The sequence below is a fragment of the Pelodiscus sinensis genome, chromosome 3 (genome assembly GCF_049634645.1).
Source record: "Pelodiscus sinensis isolate JC-2024 chromosome 3, ASM4963464v1, whole genome shotgun sequence".
Taxonomy (NCBI): Eukaryota; Metazoa; Chordata; order Testudines; family Trionychidae; genus Pelodiscus; species Pelodiscus sinensis.
The window spans coordinates 33336019-33363195 of record NC_134713.1 but is presented as its reverse complement, the minus strand read 5'-3'; the positions used below and the strand labels follow the sequence as shown (position 1 = coordinate 33363195).

Genomic DNA, 27177 nt, shown 5'->3' with positions numbered 1-27177 from the left:
AGAAGTCAATATCAGACCTAGGATTAGAATTCTGGAGTCCCTGCCACGTATACCTGTGCTGAGACCACTAGACCACCAGTCCCATTTTCACTCTTACAAAAAACTCTGTACAACTCTTTGTATAAAACACATTGAAATGTGAAGAGAGTGTTAGATATGTGAATAAATAATAAAAATAAATGAAATAAGTATAATAGAAATATATCAGTACTAAAGGACTATAAAAATGTAAATGGTTGACACAATAGACCATAATGGCTTCTCTAGAGCCTACAGGCTAGAACCTCAGCTGATGTAGTACTGTAGTAGTCAATGGAGGTATACCAATTTAAATCACCTGAGGAGCTGGTCTTATCCTCCCGAGTATTCAGAGGCCTAGGATCATAGCATTTACAAACTCCAAAAGAGCCTTTATGGTCTAGCAAGTCAGAAAAGATGCTGCACACTAATCTTACATTTCAGAAACTTGCATAGAATTTTATTTGCACAATTTCCCATTGACTTAATAGAAGACATCCCGCTAAAACTCCATGCAACTATACAGAAAATGTGGGGCTCAGGATTATATTCACCTCTCGATATATATGCATAAATATTTTGACTCTGTTTGAATGCCTTCCTCCAATAGAGAGTATTACTTTATTGGGATTTTTTTAGCCTAATACTGAAATCCTCACTCAATCCTTGCCATAATGGAAATTTTGCCCAAGCTGGGTCACAGAGTTTAAGAAGTATTAATCTTGGAGGAAAGACACTCTGGAAGATTTTAAAATGCAGGGAAAAATGGTGAGTTGCTATACCTTTGTTGTTTCAGTGATCTCTGAGAATAGAGCTCTTAAAGAAAGAAGACAGGAGTTACGATTCTTCTAGGCACTCCACCTTGAGAATATTTCCCTTTAATTATATCATTCATCTCCTTGGAAAACTTTTGCAAGCATGTTTGGGAGATTATATGTGATATGAGAATGAAGGACATAAATAATTCCCTTTCTTTCATTCTCCCCTCTATTGCACTGCAATATTCTGTTTTTCTCAATATTCTCAAGTGTGAGGAAAGAATCATTCTCCTCCCACTCTCATCCAGCCTTCCCCTATGAAAAACAGAAGAGTGTCACATCTGTAACGTTTCTTAATCCAAGCGACCATAAATTTCACGGTGTTTCTTTGGATCCAAGGGTTGTGTTTGGGCCTATCTCCAATTCATAAGACAGTTCTTAGAAGCAGTTTGGCATCAGGTAAGTTCTAGAAATCATGAAATAAGAAGCCCATATTTCCACTGTTAATATATTAATCCTCTGGAGACAGCATATATTTTTATGTGTTTTCCTATGCATTCTTGAGTAGGTGGATCTGGAAAACACTGTTTTAAGTAGGGATATAATAGTGTTGTTGATTAACTGATTAACCAATAAGCAAAAGCTTATAGATTAATGCTATAGACTTCACACACTTCCCTCCCCTCTCCCCTTACCAGTAAATTTTTAAGCAGGCTGGCCAGCAGCCTGGCTCAGTCCTGGCTTGTGATGAGTCTGGACACCCCACCTCCCCCAGACAGGGGCTGCTGCCATCCTGTGCTGCTACTTCTTTATCAGAGGCAGCAGCACAGGGTAACAGGCAACTGGTCTGTGAGAGGAGCTGGTTTTAAAACTCCAGCACAGAGTGGCAGGGTGCTCCTCAGGAGTGAGGCTGAAGTGCACTAGCTGCCAGCCCCGCCCCCAGGGACTATAGACTAGTCAACTAACTGATAAGAATTCATGAGGTTACTCGACTAGTCAATTAACCCACATTTAACATCCCTAGTTTTAAGGATTTTAAGATGTCAGCACTACATTGCCATGTTCTGACTGGTTTTGTTACAGGCGCACATTAAGAAGGAAACATACACCTATTATGTGTCACGTGCAAACAATAGCCACGGAAAACTGTTTAACTCAATTTAAAATGTCTTCCCCAAACACCCCACATTACCAGTTCATAGAGTGGACTATGATTTTTGTGTCTGAAAGCAAACAAAATCTCTAAGCTACATTGCAGAAGAGTTTCTGAAACCAATAACTTCCATGTTCCTGTTTGTAGAATTTATTGTCCATTTTCTGCCCTTCATAACTGTTCTAAAATAAAAAAATCTCCTAATCTGAGATGTGGTGTGCCAACTGTAATCTCACAGCCAGATGTTATGGCTATGTTACCACCCTTTGTAAATAGAGGCTTAACAAAGAAAAAAAACAAAATGCCTCCAGCCCACAGTCTAGAGATGAAACCAGGTGTTTCTATAGGAAATACAATATAAAGCCAATCGAGCAACATGCTTACCACCTCCTTAGTAATGCAGAACCCTCAACTTCCATTAAAGTCAATAGGAATTCAGGGTATTCAACAACTTTCAGGAGGCACTGAATGCTTTACAGGACAGATCCCCTATGCATATAAATGCAGACACATACAAAGGGGTGTGTTAATATAAACACACCTTTACTAGGATAATTCTTTAAATTAAAACATATTTTAAAACTAACATTATATATTATATATATAATGATGGTTAAGGCAGCACCTTAACTGTTTCCACAATGGAATGAAACCAGTGAAGTGGAATGCATATAAGAAAGAAATTGCTATTGATCTCAGCCCAGGCCACACTATGCCTTGCATAGCAAATGGTTTCCATTACCTTAGTATCTTAAGATAATTAATGTGCAGTCACTGCCCCTATCTTACATTATCGGTCATTCTGATACTGTTCAATTTCTATCAGACAACTCTACGTTTTAGATAGGAGAGGCTTCATCAATAATTGTCATTTGATGATAATTTTATAAATCATGATGCCACCTACCCAATCCAATCTGTAAAATATGCACTTCATAGCTGATTGACTAACTGCTCCATACAATCATAAAATCCTACCATTCAATATAATACTCAATGCAATTCTCTTCATATTTTTAGTCATAATACCTTTAGAATAATCTTTGCCTCTTTCAACATGATCTCTTATTTGTTTTGTTTCCCTGAAAAGTTATATTTTTCTATTTAGCCAAATGGTGTTGCACTGAAATACTGTACATGTTTCTAACACTTAAGAATGAGTTGTTCTATTAGGTGAACAGCATGATGCTATTTTAGAATCATGCCATAGTCATACCAATTATATAAACAATGACTTCACATTAGAGTTCTAAGTATCATTTGTTATCACATTAGCTCACACTTTTTCATGACACGACATACGGTATATAGAAATATTACCTTTACCATAATATGGCTTTTTGACATGGCCGTCACTGGATTTAGGCTTCCTGTCATCCCCAGAAAGTTGTCGTGGAGGCTGCTCCTCAAATGATCTCATATTATCCCTCCTTCCAGCTTCCATTGCCATTTTTTCTCTCATGGCTTTTGCTCTTTCAGTTTCCAGAGCAATAGCTTTCTCAAGCAGGGTTAAGTTACCTTTTGTCATATCAAAAACTTCTTCAGATCTGTCTGAAGTAATAGAGGTGGTATCATCATCTCTTTCATGACACCCATCCTCCTTTGCACAGCTAGAAAAAGTTCTAGATCTGGGGCTCAACTGTTCTTCAAGTCTCATTAAGTTCATCATGTCTGAATAGTTCCGATCTGGTGTTCTTCCTTGGAAGTCATCTTCTTGCCTGACATGTTGACGAGAATTCATATTTTGCTGCTGATTTCTTTCCTGTGGGTTTGTCTCACTGAGTTTCCTAGCCAGATCAAAACACTGATTCCGTAAGCATTCCAAACTGCTGAGACACACCTCTTCATCACTCTCCTCCACCATTTTTTCCATAAGTCCATTGTTCATAGGCTTCCCTAGCATTACAAAGTTCATATTTCTGTTATCTTGCTGTGAAATGTTGTCTGCATAATTTCTATCAATGTTTTCTGAAAGCACTACACCGTGTCCTTGTGCTAATAATTTAAGGGAGTCCACTGTTTCCCTAACAACATCACTGTCTAAATCTAAACTCAGCTCACTTTTCCGACCAATATTTTCATTTTTGTCACTATCATCTTCCAGACTATTAGATGTATTGCTGTTCATTTCTGATTCTGTCCTGGCTCTGTATGCTGCATCCTCTGCAATTTTGCCAAGATTTAACAATGACTTAGCCACCAGTTCATCATAATTATCATACTCATCATTATTGTTATCGTCTTTTTCTGTGTCTTGCATTATTCGAGTATTGTGACAATTCATTTGATGATCTTCTGCATAAAAAAAAGAAAGAAACAAAGAAAGAAACAAAGAAAGAAAGAAAAAGGAAAAGAAAAGAAAAAAGTGGCTAGAATTGGAACTGTTGTTGCAATAGCATGGACAGAAAACAAACTGCATGTCAAATACTGTTTATCATACAGTACTCTAGAACCCTAAGACCTGGTAAGTTTAAACCAATGATATTAAGAAAAGAGATAACTGTAAAGCACAAAAGGGCATTTTTATACATTTGCTATGCACCATTAATTTCTCTCATTAAACCTATAATAAACTATTAATTAGGCAGAAAAAAAGACAATTTTTACAAAGTTGCATAAATTTGTATTATTTCTAAAATATTAAAGCATAAATTCTTCTATTCCTTCTTTTACTTCTTTATTTATGATTTTATTGGCACTCTCATAATTATATTATTCAAACAATTATATTTTTAGTTATAGTTTATATAGTTTAATGTTCCTCACTCCCATATTTTTAAATGCAATTGTTGGTAAAGGAGTGAGTGTTATAAGGGTCTGTTCTTTTAATTAATTCATATACAACAAAAGAGATTTGACTCTTATATAAGGCCATCTACACCATTAGTGGAATGCTATATGAAAAATAACTGTGAAGATAAATACACAGAAAGGTAAAAATACATTTCAATAAGTACACTGTTAGCTAGAATTCAAAATATGCTGTTTAGCTATTGCAAACTATGAACAAGCAAAAACCAGATAATCATTACATAAAAGAAAAGTAAAAGTTATAGTGGGTACAATATAAGTGTAAGTAGCTATACTGTCCCCAGTTTAGATTTGCTTACATACATGGTATTAGATTCACACTAAAGTGTCTTGTCTATACAATGGCCACATTAGATAATTCCAGTGACGGGCTCACTATCCTGTACATCACAAATATCACAAGATGACGCATAGTAACTCTATTTTACTGAGTTCTGCTCCAATAACTAGTGAGTAACAGAGGGGAAACTTTTTGAATAGATTGAGTCACCCTGAGACAGCCGACCTAAGATACCCTTGAATATATCTTATGGTAAGTCAAAAGTTAATGTGCATCACCATCATACAAATTCTTAAATAAATATAGGTCAATTGTTTTTAAATAAAAAAACACAATATAAATTACATTTTGACACTCAGCTACTCAAATGTTTTGAATATTTGCTGCAAGTAACAGAGACACACAATTTTAAAAAAAAAGGACTTCCCCAATGTAGTAATTAGATTAACATAGTGGCCCAACTCATCAATGGCATTATGCTGAATTGTACCAGCTTAACAACTGGCCCATCAGCATAAGCTAACATCATAGGAAATCTGATGTATTTTGGTACAATGAAGATATACAAATTCTAAGCTGTGGCCTTTATGCTTTGGCTTAAACAAAATGTAGTGGGAAATTTCAGGTAGCAGGAGAATTTAATATACTAATATTTGCTGACTGGCCTTCTTTTGCATAAAAGAATATTCTCTGCAGGTTGGTGGACAAAAGAATAAATCAGAATTTTAAATACACAGCTCAACAGTGAAAATATAATACTTCAGCCACATGATAGTGTTCATTCTAGACAGTGGTTAGGGATCCTGGGATGAGAGGAAGCTGTAATTAAGCAGCAGAACTGATATACATAGCAAATTTGGTTGTGTTTAGGAATGGAAGAGCAGAGATCCTATGGAAGTATGTTGTACAAACTATACAAGCTGAACCTCTCTAGTCTGGCACCCTCAGAACCTGACTGATGCCAAACCAGAGAATATGACAAACCACGAGAGGTCAATATTGTTGTGAGTGGGTCTTTTTATTTTTATTTCACGAGCAAATAAACAGAACAATGTTTGCAATGCTGCTTAATAATGTATGACACGCCTTATATAAGCCTGTGCCTAACTAAGGCTTATCACCTCTCATCATAACAATGTGTTAGTGATGTTACACAATTTTACTACATGGGCAAAAGGAAATAAGTAGATAAGCATAAAAATCATGCTTATTCTTAGCTGCATTACCGGCACTTCCACTGCTTGCTCATCTCCTTAGGGGTAAGTTAGAGCTAAATAACAGCACCCAACACTAAGAGTCAGGACTGGGGACTGTAAACAAACTTTATGGGGCCATAGGAAACTTGACGACACCCATGATAAATGGACATCTGGATGTTGCTGGACCAGATAGTGCTGGACTACAGAGGTTCACCTTGTATTAGCTAGTTAAGTATAGTATGGAGGATTCTTAACAAGTAAATATAAGTGTTATGTTCAGTTGATAAGAAAACCCACGTCATTGTCATCAAACCCATTTTTATTGTCAATCATGCTTTTATTTTATTTGAAAAGTCTATTATTCCTGTAATCATTCAAAGTTCTGATGACTTCAGTTCCCTAAAATTGAGGTGTGTCTGAATTTGGTTTTCTCAGTACATGACTTGGGGATACAGTTCAGCTATTTATAATTTTTTTCATTTTATGTGTTTGTACCTAAATAGGTAGTTGAGTTAGAAAATCAGTCTGTGGCCTGAGAAAATAAAAATGCATTTAATACTCTAATAATCATATTCAAAATACGACAAGGAGTCCTGTGGCACCTTATAGACTAACAGATATATTGGAGCATAAGCTTTCGTGGGCAAAGACCCACTTTGTCAGATGCATGTGGGTCTTTCCTCATGAAAGTGTATGCTCCAATGCATCTGTTAGTCTATATGGTGCCACAGGACTCCTTGTCACTTTTACAAATCCAAACTAACATGGCTACCCCTCTCCTACATATTCAAAATGAAATTTATAAACAAATCTCACATTTCTATAAATATTATGGCTCAGGACCATTGTATGAAGAATAGTCAGTGGAAACTGCTGATTTAATATAGTATTTCTTGCAGTTGTGTCTGATACACAGCCAGAGGTAGAAGAAGTAACAGTGAAAGCACTTAATGAGGCAGTAAGCTACACCTCTGAAAAATGCTGATGTGTCAAGCTTTAGACTTTAACTTCCAAAAGCGGTTGCAAACCTGGTGTGAGTCTCACAGCATACTGAAACTCAGGCCATCAAGATGTATAGTCTCTTCGTTCATTCTTACTAAGACTCGTCATGTATGCACTGAGTGATCCACATACTTTTTGAATTATAAATGGATGTTTTGACTTGAATGATAGTCACACAGATCATTACCTATGTATGAAAGAGCAGCACTTTGCTTATATTATAGTGCAAAGCCAAAATATGAATACGAATCACTTATTTCAAAATACTAATCACTTATTTCATTAATAAAGACATAAATCCATTCTGAGTGCTTGTGAAGCTGGGTGAAAGCTATAACTTTAATGCTGTTTATTCTGTTAGTTTGGTTTTATCTATTTAAGCTCTCTTGTCCATTCAACTCAAAAAAGGAGGAGGAACAAGTGATGGAGAAGAAAGTGAAATGTTTGAATTTTTGATGAGAGAAACAGAGGAATATATTATTTTAATCCTCCAATTACTATTTTCCTTCTACTTTGTATTTCTTTAAAAACAATAATGTTTCTAGGGAAGCATTTATTATTTAGCTCCATGCAGTAACTTTTCTTCTTCTTCTTCTTCTTTTTTTTTTTTTAACGATAGATGCGTGTACCAATGTTATCTGGTCAAAGGCACAGCTCTCTAGGGCAATCAACACTCTGGGCAGATCCAGTAGCACTCCTGGGCTACATTTAGACAGTGGCACTATTTTGGGATACCAGAAATATCCCAAAATAGCTATGACATGTCTTTAAACATGCCCATTATTTCAAACTATATTTCAAAATAATGAGCGTGCTATTCTGGCATCCCTGTAAGCCTTGTTCCACAAGGGTTAAGGGACTTTTTGGAGTAGTGCTTTATTTCAAAATTTGGCACTGTGTAGTCAACACCAAATTTTGAAAAAAGCTATTTTGAAATTACTTCCAAATAAGCTGTGCAGTTTGTGTAGTGCAAATTGTATATCTTATTTCAAACTAAGGATGCAGTGTAGATTCACTCTTAGGCATGTGCTTAATTTTGAAGCCATATGCTTAAGTGCTTTGCTGGATAACGTAAGAATGGTCATCATCCCAAAAGTTTAAGTCCCAAATCAGCATATGTTTTGGTTAACATGATTTTGGAAATATTTTAGTCTAACAATGACGCAAAATTACTGTATACAAACCCATGTTACTCCTCCTTTGATTCAACTGTATAAAATCTTACCATGTTTTCTATTATTATTTTTATGCTACCAAAGTTTAACTTTTAACTGGTTCTTTGCATTTTGTCTATTTAATGATAATATATCGTTTTTGTTAGAACTCCATTTATTGTGAGATCTTGACTGGTTATTATATGGTTGTGAGGGGGAGGAGCATGGTACCTTACCCCAGAGCTTACACAACCTGGGGAAGCACTGACTAAAAGTGAACCAGTTACTCATGGGGAAACATATAGGCTATTACCAAAATGCTTCCCCAAGGTACAGGTGGCCAGGAGCACAGTGAGTATGGGGCAGACTCAGCAATCACATTGACCTGTCCTATGTGCTTCCTGGTTGCATGGATAGGGAATATGAGTCAGAGGAGTTGCATATTGTGCGCCCCACATTCTGGCCCCATCGGGAGGCTTCCTGTTTTTCTCCTGGGAGGGTACTTCCCTGTCCTATACTTTGCTGTTCCTTTGAAGCCTGATCAAGCCTTATATATGTGGTGTCTGTCTACAGATTCTTCAGCATTAGAGAAGACTTACCTGATAATTGCTGGCTAGACTCTGTGTATCTGTTTCTCAAAGGGCATGTGGACACAGCAGGGCTAAAGTCGAAATAAGCTACACAACTTGAGCTATGTCAATTGCGTAGCTTAACTCGAAATAGCTTATTTTGACTTTGGGCATGTGTACACAGCGCTTATTTCAAAATAGAGCACTCTTCCACTGACTGCCCTTAGTCCTCATACAATGAGGTTTACAGAAGTAGGAGTAAGAAGCCTGTTATATTGCATTTATTTCAAAATAACAGGCTTGCTGTGTAGATACACAAACGTTATTTTGGAATAACTCTGCTATGTGGACATGCGTATGTGTTTTGAACATTTCCATACTTATGAGGTAAACTGGAGTACCTTGTAGATTGTAGGGAGTAACTCTGTGATCAGCCAAATTATAATTCTTTCATGGTTTTGACCACGGGAGTTGCTCTTTACATATCCTATCAAGATGTACAGTTATACTAGATAGGTGGATACTTTTCAGGAGTGTATAAAAGCATCAGCCACTTGAATGTATGGGTGTTTCTGTATTACTGCCCTTACAAAAAAAAGCATATTGGTTTTTCCATAACACCTTTCATCCAAGGATCTCAAAGCACTTTACAAAAATTAATTAATAAAGCCTCACAACACCCCTGTGAGGTAGGTATTTTTAGCTCCATTTTACAGATGGGAGAAATGAGACACAGAGAGATTGAGTGAGCCATTCCAGATCACACAGTGAATCACTGGAGAGCCAGGAATAAGACTTACAACTCCTATCAGTGCTTCGTCCCTTTGCTTCTACCAAATACAATTTTATACATCCCTTTGATAGAATAAACCTTGCCATAGTTTTACTTTAGGGACTCATGAAAAATAGCTCCTTTTTAAAAGGAAAGGTATACAGCATTTAATTTTAGAGATTCTGCAGAGAGAGGCAATGATACTTCAGTAGTAGCTATATTTCTATCAAAAATCACAGATCTCACAAACCAAAGGTTTCTCAAATTTGTGGTGTGCCTGTCATTTTATCTGTTTTTTTTCCCCCCATGGGAATGACGGAAAATAACATGGCTACCAGCCCTGTGTGGTTATATGAGGTTCCTGAACAGATGGAATTTTCATCATCCAATCAGCATCCTTTGTTTTTTATGACACCTGACTCATCTCACTACTGACTTAGTCATATATCAACCGTAAAGTATGCAATGTAATTGGTTTTCCCGTTTTCTCTTTCTGATCCAACAAAACGATAAATATAAATGTTCATACGTAGGTCTACACAACATGCAAGCATATCTGGAATATTTTAAAGTCAATCTAAAAGGACACTGCCAGATCATAAGGTTCAATTTTTATATGTTTGAAAAAAACCTTCGCCTTTCACTTTTACAAAAATCTCAAATAGAAATGCCTTCTTTCCTGGGGAAACCCTGTAAGAGAGGAAACTGAGGTGAGGAAAACTCAGTGGGCATCCTGCAGATTATTCCATTGTGGGTGGGGTTTCTTTCCATCCCTTCACTGAGGAAACAGAGGGCTCATACCCCACCCTCTGGAAGAGTCTAATCCAAAATTCACTGAAGTCAACTGAAAAACTCCCATTCACTTCAATGGAATTTGGATCACTCCGAAATCTTTCAAAATCCATGGAGACTACAAGGATCATGGAGACTTTCAGGGCTGACCATTTGGAACTCTTTGCCTCTACCCAGTTCCTGTTATTCTTGTTCGTTGTGAATGCTTTAAATGAAAGACCAAAGCAATATATTTGTATAATATTTGACATCTTTTTAGTCTATTTGCAAATACATACAATAAAATATCCAGGATAAAAAGTGTTTAATTATTTCTTAGATGCATTTTAATTATTATATAACATCTAAGAAATGTTTTTCTATTCCTTCTTTACAAACACTTACTATAGCTGTAATTTTGGGTTCCAATGCTTAGAATTTCCCACAATAATTACAGAATTCAAATAATAGCCAATGCTCAAAGAGAAATGAATGAAGTGCGGAAGTCATTAAACACTGTAAGGAAAGTATGAGCTGAAGAACACAGCATATCACAGCAGGGTACAGTATTATAAATAGGAGTGAGTGCTGCAGAGCAGGTCTGTACAGACCTTCAGATATTGTATATAATTAACTATTCTTCCTTACAATGTCTTTTTTTCCTTAAAAAATTATTTTCTTTCAGTTACCATGTCAGTCTTTTCATTTTCTCTCTGTTCCACTTTTTATCTGGTCTTGCTAACTGATGTATGGTGCCAGGTCAGGGTTTTTTTTCAGATAGTAAAAAGTCTTGGTATTAAAAAGGAATAATAGGCAAACTTGCAGAATCAGAATTTGTATGTAACGATAGAACTCTTACCAGCAAATAAAGTTGTTCTTTAATTGTTCATATCAAGATAAAATTGAGACTAACCAACATATGTTTTAATTAATAATTTTGGAACCATTAAATTAATAAACGTACTCTTCTAAAAAATAATGGGTGTCTTCTAATCTCAATGGGCTCATATACATTTTCACCCTTTTACTGATAATCCTAAACTCTTCTTCCTTCCTTTGTAGCACGCTTGTGACCACTGATTTTGTTCTATATTATCTATGACTATTTTCTAGCCCTCTGTGGCTCAAGCAACTATTACACCATTACCTCTTGAGCTCCCAATCTTCCCTTTCAGCTTCCTATCCACCCAGTTATTTATTATTGTTATTTATGTGGTACCACAGAGGTGTATGTGATGTTTCATAGGTGTTTCTTCCCAAAACAGGGTATGATCTAAGGGCCCATTACTGAAAATCCAATTCTACCACCCTTGTTCATGTACAATAGTAACCTAATCCACAAATATTCTCATTAGGCGGTAGCAGAATATGAGAAATTCTTACTCAGGAATATTCCCTTTGACATTATAGAATCAGCTAAGTAATTAGGAAAGGAGAGCAAGTGAGGAGGTGAGTAAAGGGCAAGATTTTCATAATATAAAGTCATGAATTTGTTGGTTCAAAAGTTACAAAGGGTCATTTTTTCCCATTCTTATGCACAGTGAGTAATATGTGCTCTACAAGCACATATTTATTTAAATGGAACTGTACTTGCACATTATTATAACTATTCAGTGTGAATAAAAATGACAAGATCTGACCCACAATATTTAATCCCCCCTCTTTGATGTTGCTGTGTTTTTTGTTTTGTGTGACATTCTTCTGAATATCTCTAGGGAGCAGAGGGATATCTGAAGGGCAGTTTTAACAGTGACCATATTCCAAGTGGTATGTCAGTTTTGTCCTCACTCTCAGGCTATGTCTACATTCCAACCAGCAATGTGATTTGCAGTCATGCAGACAGATCCACCCTCGCTTTAATCTAGCTAGAGTGCTATAAATAGCAGTGAGGACAAAGTTGGGTAGCTTTCAGTGCATGATATAAATTTGAGTGTGTACTCAAGGGAGTAAGGCAGGGTTCTGAAAGTCAAGCATGCATTGAGGCATTTTCACAGCTGCTGTTAGCAGGCAACTAAGGCTATGTCTAGACTACACTGATCTATCGGAAAAAGGTATGCAAATTACACTCTGCAATTTGCGTACCTTTTTCCAATAGTTTTTTTGGAAAAGGCTTTTCTGAAATTTGGCCTGTCTACACTGGACCAAATTTTGGAAAAGCCTCCTCTTTCGGAAGAGCCCGTCTTCCTCACAGAAAAAAGAAGACAGGGCTTCCAAAAGAGCATTTCTGCTCTTCCACAAAAAAAAAAACACCCCCCCAAAACCCGCACCACCACACACACCCACCACCACACACCCATAGTGTAGACATAGTCTAAGTGAAAGAGGGTGTGGGTATGTCTAACCCCACTGCAATTCTCACTCATGTTGTGGCATATCTTTCTAAAATGGCATTGACCTTGGAGAAGTAGTTACTTTCTATTTCCTTCTTATAAAAACAATAGATATTCCACTTGTCTTTATTAAATTACAGTGCCCTGCCCTATGCACCTAGATGGCATTTCTGCAGAGCTGTGACTTTTGTCTCACAAGCATTATATTTTACTATGACAGTGGTATCCAACTTTTCAATCAGAGGGAAAAACATTGCAGAAAAGGCTAAGAGGCCACAATCAATACTTTGGGACAGACCTTCTGGCCTGCTCTTTTCCTTTTGCACAAAGACTGCAGAAAACATCCATTAATGCACCTTCTGGGTATTCCCCCGTATGGCCTTGTAGTCATGAAGGCAGCATATATGGCTCGCAAGGCTCCCTGGATGTACAAATGGCAGACGCGTGGAAAGGGATTTGGCTAACAGAATGCTCTGTCTATCCACAGCAGGTCTGCATTCCCTTTAGACCGGTGATTGGATGGGTGAAAGTCTGGGCTGTCCTCAGGCTGTGTAGATAATCAGTGAATGGGGCTGCTTCTCATCTTCTATTCTTTCCACCTCTCCTATGCTCCCTGGAGGGAGCAGAGCACTGGGTATTATAGCAGAGACATTCCGTGTCAGGAAATCCCCAGGGCTCCAACATAGGCATTTAGGGCTCCTCACAGATCAAGTTCACAGCAGAGCTGCTCTTGGGGCTGTGGTATAGACCAGTGTTTCTCCACCTTTTTATTTTATAAAGTACCCTTTTAAAAATTAGAAGTACTCTCAGTACCTACAGTTTTCAGACACACAATTTTTTTGTCTATTGTTGCAACACATTTGCTTAATCATAGCCAGGTGGGCGATGAAATGTTTGGGTGTAAAAAGTACAAAATTAATAAAACGCTGTAAAACATAAAACAAAAATTCAGTTTTCTCCAAATTTCAGTTGTGTTGACGTACTTCCCCCAGACTTCTCTCAAGCACCCCTAAAGGTATTCGTTCCACTGACTGAGAAACACTGGTGTAGACCATTGAGGAGGCCACCTCCCTCCCTTCTGCATAGCAGAAAGCCTGGTATGAACACTAATTTAAAAATCACCGAGAGTAGCTCAGTCCATAATCACACAATGTTTTCTTCATAGCATAGTTGTCCTCTAAAACCACAGACTAGACCCTGGTGGGGCACTCAGTCTCCTTTTACTTATGACATACCGAGCAATCCTGACTCAAGCTCTTTTACTCATAGCTCTGGGCTTTTCTTTGGTGCATAGCTTCTTTAAGGGTCAGCAATATTCTGTTACACAGAAGGAATTGTGGGAGAAGGTGAGGTGTCAATTTAAGACATTTTTGGGTTCTGGACAGGGACAAAACTATGTGGGAACAAGCTGATGATGATTACGTGGAATGGCTTGTTTATTCTGGGGAGGTTGTTGTGGAGATGATTATATTCTGTTAGATGAGCCTACTCTCTATGATGATGTTGAGGATGTTCTTGTTAAGTTAGATTTTATTTTGGAAAAAGGGTCTTTGGGGTATTTTCTTAACAATGCAGTCTGATTAGCCCTCAGATTGGGGTGAGAGATCTTCTAGGTTTCTTTTCCTCCCTGTTTCCATCCTTTTATTGGGTTTAATGCTAGATGACTGGGGAGATAAACACTCTATGTGCAAGAGTAACAAGACCTTCTCTAATTTAGAATCTTTTTCTTAGGAGATGGCTCTTGTTTTCTCCTCTCCACAACCACCTTTCAGGAACCAACTTCAGCATTTACATCTCCATTAGTTCCCTCAGTTTGGTGATGGAGGAGGTTGAGCAATGCTATTCTGAGCTGAAAATAGGAAGGAACCATCTCTGAGTGATTGGGTTCACTGGTACTTATGATAGAGGACAAAAGCAGGAGATTTTGTAGATTGAGATGTGTGAGTTGGTTATTCTTATCTGTGGTATCATAATGGAAGAGTAGGATACCTAGTCCATGGCTGGTGACTTACTCTATCAATGAGCCTGCTATCATAGAACACTGGATTCTCTCTTCTGTTTTCAGCCATTGACAAAGAAACCCTAAGCATTTTCTCCTTATCTGTCATCCTTTGACACCCTGAGCAGTTCCTTTAGAGGTAAACATGACCAGAGACCAATTGGCTGCAGGATGTATAAACATTTATGGTCTGTATTGGTAGTGCTGAAAAGTCTGGTATTGTTCCTTTTACTACTGTATAAGTTATTTACAGAAGAAATGTTCCAAGTGGCCGTCCTTTTAGGATATCCTCATTTGTTAAACTGGCGCCACCGGAAACCTGACAGAGCTTTCATATTATGAGGGATGATTTCCCATCTGCTGTGCAGCTCAGCAAAGGACTGGTGGAAAAGTATTTGTTTTTAGGTAGAACAATTGCAACAATTTTCCTGGGAAAATTTGGGTCAGGTTCTTCATGCTATAATTTTGTCAACTACTGACCTTCAGCATGTCATCCTTAGGAAGATTATCCTGAAGATTGTGTATATGGATTTCTTTGTCCTTGTAGTCTGGTTTTAGTATTGCATGAAACAATTCTGATCTCATTGGCTCAGGATTTCCTCCTATCAGTGGGAATTAGTCAGGAATCTATGCTAAACCTTGTAGAAATGATAGTATTTAATATTGTTGAGTGTGAAGTTTGGCTACTTTGCCTGTAGTTGTCACTGAGAGGCAGAATTGAACCTGGGACCTACTGCTTGAACTAAAACCCAGCAGTCTCTCAGCTCAGGCTGTAGAGCAAACTATTTCTCTTTCTGTATAAGTGATCTACGTGCCACTACGTGGGACAGTGAACCACACACAGAAGACATGTGGGGTGTGTCTAGACTACAGGGTTTTGTCGACAAAAGTGGACTTTTGTCGACAAAACTATACCTGAGTCCACACTGCCTTTGAGTTATGTTGACATAACGGTGACAAAACTCAGCAGTTTTGTCGACGTATGTAAACCTCATTCTACGAGGAATAATGCCTTTTGTTGACAGAGTTCTGTCGATAGAAGGCATTATTGCATCTACACTGTCCTTTGCGTCCACACTGTTATGTCGACAAAGCGGCTTGCTTTGTCGACAGAACTGGATGTAGTCTAGACGCTCTTTGTCGACAGAAGCTTTGTCGACAGTATCTGTCGACAAAACTTCTGTCGACAAAACCCTGTAGTCTAGATGTACCCGTGGGTTACATATTTCACCTGGGTGAGGAAGTGCATCCCAAGCATCAGAGACATACCAGTTGACATCTGGGATGAGCCCCCACTTGTAGTGTTGTCAGGTGGAACCAAACCTGGGATCTTTGGAGCATTGTGCATGAACCTCTACTGCTTGAGCTAAAAGTCAGCTGGCTCTCAGCTTAGGCTGTAGAGAAAACTCGTTCTCTTTCTGTAAATGGTCTAGGTGGGACAGTACACCATACCCTGAAGACATTTGAGTTACACAGTTACTAACTGGGGAAGAAAATAGAGTTTTGGGGACTTCTAGTGGTTGATTAAATGTGTATTACTTGGGATAACCTTGAAAACTTGAAGCTGAAGTTTAGTTATATGAGACTATGCCTGTCCTCTAATACATTGTGACAGTGGTTTAGCTCAAGCACCACAGTTCATTTAATGAACCTCACATTTAAATCTGATTGTTAGCAGCATGAAAATCTCAATGGAGGGCATCTCTTTATGAAACTCCTTTTCCTAGCAGATCCAACAGAACTAGAATCTATTGAACTTGAGAGTACAATACAAACACTTCTCTTTTCTGAAGCATTTCTTTTCAGGGATGATAAACTAATGGAAGGGTTTGTTTTAAGGTAATTTCCTTTTCTTTTTGCTCATTGGAAAAGAGTATTGCAATGGTATTTATTACATTTTGACTATGTGCCCTGAGATGTCAGAAGGTATCATCAATCAAATACATCAAGAAAAATAAGTACAATAACTATATTTCCATTAGAAATATGCCGTCTTATCTAATTCAAAATTACATTTTTCTGATTATTCTCTGAGCTTGTTCTTACTCTCAGAATCGTGCAAATCAGGATAGCTACAGTGACATTGAGGGGAGCTACACCAACATAAAACTGGTGATGATCAGAATTGGATCTCTAAATCCACCTGAGATCTTGTTTGCTCTTTTCCTGAAAGTATTCTGCAGATGATGCACACTAAAATCACTCTATTGTTTTTCATTCTGAGTTATTAATCTATTCTTGTATGATTATTTTTGGGCTCTCATTTGATTACCTGAAAATTTTGCTACACTGTAGTGCTTGGACTACTTATCAGCCAATAGAATGAATCTACCTGTTATTAATTCATTTACTCTAATACTTAGTATTTGCTGCTGTTCTATGCTATATGATTTTCTAAATACTTTAAGCAAGGCACACATTTCCAAAGACAATGATCTTTTTATAAATACCTGATGATGATTCCTGATGATGTACCTTTAAATGACAAGCAATTTTAGTTCACCACTGTTTTTAATATTTCCCCCACATATGTAGCCCTGTTTGCTAGGTCCAGTTTACTGATCAGAGGTAGATAAGAGTCATGAAATATTGGGTGGGTTTTTTCAAAAGTATTCAGTCTAATTTTACTTCCAGTTAAGTCAATGGGAATAAAACTTCCCTTAGCTTCAATGAAAGCAGAGTTACAGCAACACTAAACGCTCTTGAAAATCATACCCTTCATGCATCTATTAACTCTGCCCACAGTATTTCCAAACCACTTCACCCTAATCTACATTTTCAACACATTACAAGAACAAGTATGATAGTTCAATTCATATGATGTCATTATTTCATCTCAAAATTAAGAAAACCAATAAAACAGATCCCAAATTAACTGGAGATCTCAAGCGACAGCAGAAATCTTCAGACAGAAGGTTGAGAAAAACAAACAAACAAACAAACAAACAAGGACCATTCGTGCAGTCTTCAAGTCCTGCTGGCTAACTTACCTAGTTATCTATGACTAGCCAATTAACTCAAAACCAGCTGGCTGGCAGTAGGTGCTGACAGCAGCAACAGCTTGCACAAAGTCAGTACTTCAAAAAAAGTCATTATGCACTAGTCAGACTTTAGTGAATTATTTGGGCCTGATTCTCTACTGCTCTACACTTCGTATAGGCAGGTATACTGGGGAAAAATGAGTGTGAAATGACACCAAGCCAGAATGTTGCTGTGAAGTAGGGGAGGAAAAGGACCTTTTTGCCTAATTCAGGCATAAAGAGTTCCACAGGTATCTATGCACTGAAATCAAATCTTGGAGAACATTCTCAGGTGAAAACTGATACTAAACTTCATTTGAGTTCCAATCATTTAGGTCTAACTATACTAAATCAAGGATGAAGTAATCCCCCTAAATAATACCTACATCAAACAATGCCACCTGCACAGGAAAAGAATGGTGACATGATAAACAGATGTTAGTCATTTAATGCACTACTGAAAGCGCATACATACTATGATGATGGAGATCATATAAAAAACAATAAAATAGAATAAAAAAGAATATCCACAGACATACGTGTGTGTGGATATCCTGACTATCCCTGCTTTTGAAGAACTGTTGTCCTGCCACTAATCCATCTTCCTTTCCTTCCATTTTGGCCTTAACACTTTTCTCTTAGGCTATGTCTACACTGCAGGGTTTTAAAACAAAAAAGATAAGCAAATTGCGAACCGCAATTTGTGTACCTTTTTCCTCTTATTTTTTTGGAAGAGGCTTTTCCAACATTTGGTCCATCTACACAGGGCCAAATGTGGAAAAAACCTCCTTTTTCAGAAGATCACTTATTCCTCATAAAATGAGGAATACAGGGATGCCGAAAGAATGCACCCACGGTTTCAGAAACTGTTCCAAAAAAACCAAAGTGTTTCTTGGATGCAGAAGAGTTTTTTCGGGATACCAGACGTATCCCAGGAAAACTCTGCAGTCTAGACATAGCCCCATTCCTTCACTGTCTTCTTGTTGCCTTTCACAAGAAGTTCTTTTTGCCTTTCACAAGAAGTTGAAACCTTTCATCCTTACTTTGAAGGCCCAATGCTACTCCTCTCCACAGCTCTGTTTTCCTATCATCCTTATACTTTGCTGTAACTGACACGATTCATTTACCCACTGTCCGCAATACTCCCTGCCTGACCTCCTAATTCCTAGTTAGATATCAGAATTTTTCTTCCTACTCATTTTAATTCTCCACTTTACACTTGGAAGTTGTTCACTCTTCTTGTATAGCAAAAGTTCTCTCTACCCTTTTGTCAAACAAACCTCCCCCCCCCCACTTAAAACACTCGCTTCAGTGCAGACTTTCAACAATAAACTCCTAAAGGGAAAACAGATGTCTAAAAATACTAGCAACAATACTATTGGATCTCATCCAGCATTTTGTGTTTGAGTTGTAACATCTGTGTCTGTCTTAGAGTGTAAGTTCCTAGGAGCACAGACCATATCTTTTCATATAGTTACACAGTGGAGGGTACACAGACTGTACTCCTCAGATACTAAAGGTCAATAATGTTTTATGCATATTGATTGCTTTTATCTTCGCAGTCCTATGGTTCCACCATTCATCTGAATGTTCTAGTAGTAATTATCGGTCATTTTGCATTCAACTTGCTACTTTATTAAATTCTTGTGCTGCTTAATTATCTGAGGGTAGAGCTTTATTCATTATAGTATAGTGGGAGGAGAAATGACAATCAACTTTCAATCTGAAGCCTGACTTTAAAACTTAATGACTGTTTTAATTATTGCAGACAATGCCAAGATAGCTAGGAGGCTTTTCTATAAAGATTTTAGCCCAGTGCTTTGCTGGATGTCCAAGATGCTGTTTAACAGATGTTTCTCAGTGATAAAGCACTTTGTTGTAACTTTAGAAATACGGTAGGACTGCAAATTTGATATATGGGAAATTATATAGATTATAACAAATAATGTGTACGATCCTTAAAAGTGTATGTAATAAAAAAGAGCTCCCATCTCATCCACTGTATAGAAAAATAATGAAAATCTCGATTTCTTTAATGCTTTTTGTGTATTGGTCAGGCCAGGAGAAAATCTGATCTTTGAAGTCACTTGACATCAGTGGAGTTACTTTAGCTTTACACGAGCATAACTGAAAACAGACATGATATGCCATGCTTCGTTGCGTACCTAGCCATTTTCCAATACACTTTTTTAGGTAAGGACTGTCAAAGCAATGGATCTAGTTTAATTTGATAAGCGCACATGATTAGTTCATGTCAAATAAGTCCTAATCCTATCATAAATTTTGGCAGAAGATTTCTAACACACACGTTTCAAAATACTACCAATATATAATTTCTAGAATAGAATCTTAAAAAAAAGTCAACCACCCGATCAATATTAACCACCTCAGCACCAGGACTTATTTCTATATTTAATATAGATGAAATTGTTAAACAATTAATACAAATTAATATCCATATTTTCTGTAACACCCTATATATATGCCAAAGGATTCAGGGAATTTTAATAGCCAAGATGACCAAACCCATCTTGATTTCCCTGAGCCTTTGAATAGTCATCTCTAATTACCACTTTTATATCCTTAAACCAACTTCTTGTTCCTTCGATAGCACTAGAGATCTCTGCCTTTTACTGACTGCACTTGCAAGCTATGTGGCTAGCTAATTCTAGCTCCTGCAGACTCACAAACTGTCTCTAATATAAATTAATCAATTCACATGAATGTATCTCTTAAAACATAAAAGTATTGTCTCATTGTCAGGTGACAGTAGAATGCAACTTAATTGTTCTGGAACCCACTATACAAAGGAGGCAAAATTCCTATATCAACAGTTAATCACAATTATATAAATATATTTATTTATTATATACTGTTGTTTTTGTTTCACAGGATAATTTTGTCTGGGTTTTTTTTTTCCAGTTTAGTTTTAACCCTGGGTAGAACTGTTACAGTGGAAAATTCCAGAAGGAAAAACATTATTCAAAATTATTCATTATTCAAACAGAAAATTTTGCTCTTCTGCATGAAATCCTTCTGGCCTTCTTCATTCAAAATTCCAGTAGGATACATGCTGTAACTTCAATGCGAGTTTTTCCTGAGTAAAATGAGCAGCATTTGACCCTCTTAGAGCAACATGAACCAAAGGTCTTAGCAAAGGAGGCCTAATTAGAATCCTTGCCATTGACTTCCTGGTAAGCAGAATTTCCATGTATACTTTTGGCACCACCAAATGCATGTCAAGAGACACACATATAGGCTATGTATTCTCTACTTAAACTGTTACATAACCTTGAACACCTTGATTTTGTTTTCTCAGCCTTGGAAATTCTGGCTCTGGAAAGCAATGGAATTCACAGGGATAATAGAGATTAAAAGTTCATTATTGTATGCCACGTGTGATATCCTTCCTTTATGTACTATCTTTCAGATGTGAGACTTTCAAGGACAACACCAGGTCATATTTCTTTGGACTACCCATGCAGAGAGTAGGTATTTCATTTTATCCACTAAGTTCTAGACTGAGCCTTTAGGCACATCCCTGTGTAAGTGATGGTGGATAACTGTGTGTCAAAGGGTATTCACTGGTAAGAAACTGTATTTCACAGAGTCACAATAAATGTAAGAGTACACTCCTAATAGTACAATATTTTTCCTTTGAATTCCTCCATAAATCCCACTTTGCTCCAGGAGAGAATAATTTAATACACTACTCTGCCACCCATCACTGGGAGGCGGAGGAATCAAAGATACACTCTGCATTTGTTCACAGGTGAAGGAAAATGAGAGAAGTATTGGATGTACAGCCCCTTATATTGCCCCCAGCCTCTGAAACCACAATCTGTGAGTATTCTCTATATCATTGTGCCCCAACTTCCCTGGCATAGCAGTAAAGAAACAGATTGCAGTGAAGCCCATAGATAATTAGTCATTATTCAGTGAGGCCAATGTCTTGTTTCCTTTAAGATTCAGGGCAACAGTGAACAAGTTACAAAACAAGTGCTAATTCAACCAAAACAACTACATTCACAGATAAAACAGATTCAAAACAAAACAAAATTAAATCAACTGTCAAGAGTTCCGGCGTGAACATTTACAGTAATATTCTTCTCCCAGGTCTCTTATTATCCTGACTGCAAATTTAATTATTAATATTTCATAGTCTGTCGTAACTCCATTTACGGAATTATTGCTGATGTCAGTGTAAGTTCTCTGTGTATATATTTACAGTAGGGATCTAGTATATGGATCATCAAAGGTGAATGCTTTTCTTATATTGTACAAAGGTATAACTAGATAGTTTACTTTTAAAGGACAAGAAGATCTTGTGCCTGCAACTTATGTTTTGAGATGCTAAGTATATAAAGCCCAAAATCAGGAAGAGATGTATCCACGCTGACAATTTTGAGCATGAGAGTTAAAGCCAACAGACCTGCTCATATGCTTAAAGTTGGACATATGTGTAAGTACCTTGTTGAATCAGGGTCTGAAAAAATTGCTACCCAACAGTATTGTGCATTTACAGACAGAACAGTCTATATTTAATATTTTTTAAAGTGAAGTAGGAGTAGGAGGATGTGACAGACACTAAATCACTAGGGTTACCAACTTTAGTTGGATGAATTCCTGGAGGTTTTGTCACATGACATTATCTTTAATCTTGAATTCCAGGAATTTCCAGGACAATCCTGGAGATTTGGCAAATCTAAAAATCACTTTATATAGATGTAATTCCACTGACTTAATGGAGTTATTTCTGATCTATACTGATGAAAGTGAGCTCATAATCATGACAGTCTCACAGGAGCACCAGAAGGAAAACTACAACAATATTTGAAGAATATGGTTATCAGATGATAATGTCTCAGGCTTGATCTACACTAGAAGTTCAGGTCGAACTTAACTGCATTAGGTTGATTTTCTAAACAATGAGTGCACACTACCATGCTTGTTTTGTTCCATTGACTTTAAGGGTTGTTAAAATTGATTTCAATGCTTCTGCTTTTCATGAGGAGTAATGATAAATTTGACCTGGCGTGGTCGACCTTAGGGTAGTGCAGACACAGCACTATGGACGTTAATATTCTTGGCCTCGGGAAGGTGTCCGACAGTGTCCCGATGTGACCACTCTGGCTGCTCTCAACTCTGTTGCTCTCCAGATGCATAGAAAAAGTCCAGAGAAAATTTGAATTTCATTTCCTATGTGGCCAGCATGGTGAGCAGACAGCATATCTCAGCAACACACCTTGACCATGAATGCCCAGGGTTACAACTGAGGTCCAGGATGGAGCATGCAGGAGATCCTGGACCTCATTATTGTGTAGAGAGTGGAATCTATTCAGGCATAACTATAAAGCAGCAAAAGCAATGCTAATATCTATGCTAAGATCACACAGGGTAAGGTGGAGAAAGGATACACCAGGGACACCCAGCAGTGCCATGTGAAAAAAGGCACTTGGGTAGGTATATCGGAAGCCAATGGAGGCAAACAGATGGTCTGGGTCATCACCATAAACATGCCACTTCTATGAGCAATTGCATAGAATTCTAGTGGCGGACCCAACCATTTTCCTAAGCCAGTCTGCGAATTCCTCCCAACACACTCTTCTCGCAGCTTTGGACAGCAACAAGGAGGACAGTATGCATGAGAAAGAGGAGGAGAAAGGTCAGCAGATGAGCAGAGCATCCAATCTCACAGACAGCCAGGACTGTTTTAGAACTTTAGAGATAATCCCTTCCTCTCAGGACATCTCGTTGCCAGATCCTGATGACAGGGAGGGTTCACATTTTTAATCACACTACATATGGGTTAAGGCAATTGGGTGTGATCTGTGGCAGCAACTCTTCCTATACAGCGGGGCTCCTCAAAACAATTAATGTGTCTAGAGACAGAGCGGGAATCCTCCCTGCACATCTCCATAAAGCTTTCATAGAGGTACTCTTTCATTCTTCTCACCAGGTTTCTGGGGAGGCCCGCCTTATTCCATTTTCCATGGAAGGACGCCTTTCTATGCCAACCCAGTAGTAAGTGGTTTGGCATCACTGCAGCACAAAGCATTGCAGCATAAGTTTCTGGCTGCATTCGCTCAGTATCTGCTACCTATCACTCTATGTGATTTAGAGAAGACTGATATCTCACATAACTTGGGAGAAGCAGGGGAAAATATGTAACTGATTCCACAGCAGTACACTATCGTTTGCTATCCTCAACAAAGCATTGTTTGAGCATCTACGCTGTTGCTACACCTGGATCTTCCTCCCATCTGCAGGCCCCTCGGTGTCCATGTGAACCTCTGCCCTTCCACTGCATCTGGGCCCTTCCCTCTCCTATCTGCAGGGTCCTGTAGGAAGGGAAAGCTTCACTCTCCCAGCAAATGTGGGGTGCCAAACACAGTCACCACTCGAGCCCCTGTGCTGCTGCCATACTACTGTGGCCCACCTATGTAAATGGAGATTCTTGCCTAGCTAGAAGAGCTGCAATTTGCAAGCACTGTGACACACACGCTTTGAAAGTGAAAGCAAAAGAGCAAGCCCCAACCTGTGCCTAATCATTCCTGCTACCAAACTGAGTCTACCTGTTCCCTTAAGATCACTGTGGGGTACCTGTTCCCTTAAGATCACTTATGGGTACTTAAAAGCATAACTTTGGCCTTGTACATAACACATGCCTATTGTCTTGGACAGATATCATGCTAGGAGATTAGGTTCTATGCTCCACAATGTATCTCCTGTAATGTCTGCCTTTCACTTTTTGTTACAGTGGATGCAACAATGAGCCTGTTGCACACTTTCCTGGTTCTGGCGCCTCCAGTTGTTTGGCTATCAGAGATCCGAAAGTGAAAACATAGTAGAGATGACATGTTCAATGAGCAAATGAAATCTTCCTGCTTGAGCAGGATGTGATTAAGTGAGTGGAGGAAAATGCTGCTGCATTGGATGGAGCATGAGGACAGAAAAAGTGAGCAGTGGTTGCAAAGTGAAGACACAGAAGAATGTCTTGAGGATCATGGCAGAGCGGATGACATGCTTGATGGACTCACAAGAGACCCAGATACACAGGCACCCCTTCCAGCCCATGCTGACCCAAATTCCCTCCTCACCAAGTTTCAAAGCCTAATCTCTCAGGTGCCCTAGAACAAGGGCAACCTCACACTCAACCCCCAGGGATGTATCCTGGAACAAAAGGCTGTCATACTTATACCTGTGTGATTGGGGGACTGTAGTTCACTGCTTTTCTTTCTCCCCACCCCTCACTGAAGCTCCTGCCCTGAACTTCTTTCCTGTTCCAGCTTCCTTGTGTTCCCTAAATGAAAACATGATTCCCCAGTAACAGTATCTTTATTGCTTGTGTTGCATAAGGGTGGGGATTACAGGGTTTACAGACAAGCATACTTAATGCAGGGGGCACCTCATTAAGAGGAACACTTGTGACTGTCAAATAGTTGTCTGACCATTCACAAAACTGTTTTTTAAAGCCTCTCTGATTTGCAATGTCCCTCACAGTGGTCTCCTTATTGTCCTGTTTTCTGGCTGCTCATAAATAGTGGCTAGGTACTGTGCCTTGACTCCCCACTCTGGCATAAAATTTTCCCATTTACTTTCACAAATATAAAGGAGCACAGAGCAGGCTGCCACAACAATGGGAATATTGCTTTTGCTGAGGTCTAACCTAGTTTGTAAACAGCAAAACCTTCCACTTTGTCCAACATCACATTCTACCACTATTCTGACTTGCTCAGCCTATAGTTGATCTGCTCCTTGCTGTAGTCCAGGCTTTGTGTGTATAGCTTCATGACCTATGGGAGCAAGGCATAGGCTGGGTCTCCAAGGATCACTATTGGCATTTGAACACTTCCAATGGTAACTTTCTGGTCTGGGAAGAAAGTTCCATCTTGAAGCTTTCTGAAGAGACCGGAGTTCCTAAAGATGTGTGCCTAATGAACCTTCCCTGACCATCATACATTGATGTTGGTAAAATAGTCCTTGTGATCCATCAGTACCTGCAACATCGAGAAGTACCCGTTGCATTTTATGTACGCTTTGGCAAGGTGTGTTCTGTCTGTCACCCAATCACAGTTAGAGTGTGTCTAGGCTATGGAGTTTTTTTGTAAAAACTTCATCTGCATCTAGACTGCCATTGCATTCTTTCAAAATTAAATTGAAACAACATGGTGGTATTTTTTGAAATCGGTAAATTTACTTTTACCAGGAAGACACCATTTTTCAAAAGAGCTGTTTCAAAAAAAGGTGTTCTTGAATGCAAACAGGGCTTTTTCGAAAGAGACCGGACAGATTGCCTGGGTACTCTCTTTCGAAAAAGTAGATCGCTTTTTTGAAACTCTTGTGGCTGTCTAGACAATCATGTTTGAAAGAGGCTTGTAGTCTAGACATATCCAAAGGGAACCCCATCATGGCAAAGTTGTCAACTGTGCCCTGCACATTTCCTATAGTCACTACCCTTTGTAGAAAAAGGATATTGATTGCCTTGGCTACCCGGATCACAGAAGCCCCCACTGTAGATTTAACTACTCCAAAAAGTCCTAACTGACTGGTAGCTGTTTGGTGTTGCAAGCTCTCACAGGCTATTGCCACCCTCTTCTCAACTGTCAGAGCACGTCTCGGGGTGCGGGAAAGCAATTCACAAACTTCCATGAAAGTGGCCTTAGTCATGCCAAAGTTTTGCAGCCACTGTTGATTGTCCCATAGCTGCATAACAATGTGGTTCTCCCAGTCTGTCTTGTCTCACAGCATCAGAACCGGCGTAACACTGTGTCAAGAGGATCGAATGCCTTCAGCATCTGTCAATCACTCATCTCAAGTGCTTCACACAAGAGTCTGTTCATGGCTTCCTCAGATTCTTTCTTGTTCCAGCGGGCCCTGGATATGCTCTGGATACACTGCAGCATAAGGTGCAAGATGTTTGCTATGATTGCCATAATACTTTGCTGCTGAACGGGGTTCATGTTTACCCTGCTCTGGCGTCTGCAGGAATAACCAGGGAAAAAAGGGCATGAAAAGATTGTTTGCCATTGCTTTCAAGCTGGAGAGGAGGAAAGAGATGAGTGCATTATGGGATACTGATGATATGCACTCAGAACCACCCAATGCACTGTTATAGTCTCAGTAGCCATTGGGAGGATAACCCACAATGCAAAGGGGTGACAAGTACTGCAGGATAGCTCCCTTCAGTGCCTCATTGTCAAAGTCAACAGTAGTTGCACTACTGAGTATGCTTTACATTGAACTCTTGCACACAGTGTGGAAATGCACCTTCAACTTTACAAAACTGGGTGCTAAAAAATCAACCTTAATAAATTCGACCTGATCTTGTAGTGTAGACA

The 27177-nt window shown here is 38.5% G+C and overlaps 1 protein-coding gene across 9 annotated transcripts in view; it reads right to left on the bottom strand.

Annotated features, from left to right (window-relative positions):
* Positions 1 to 27177, bottom strand: part of MYT1L (myelin transcription factor 1 like) — a 426396-nt gene that overhangs the window by 109925 nt on the left and 289294 nt on the right. For 6 of the 9 annotated variants that reach the window (XM_075923549.1, XM_075923552.1, XM_075923548.1 and 3 more), the window contains exon 8: positions 3250 to 4224. In XM_075923549.1, coding sequence (XP_075779664.1) covers positions 3250 to 4224 — 975 coding nt within the window. The remainder of the gene's footprint in view (positions 1 to 3249; positions 4225 to 27177) is intronic. The other 3 variants (XM_075923553.1, XM_075923555.1, XM_075923557.1) reach the window with 1 other exon arrangement.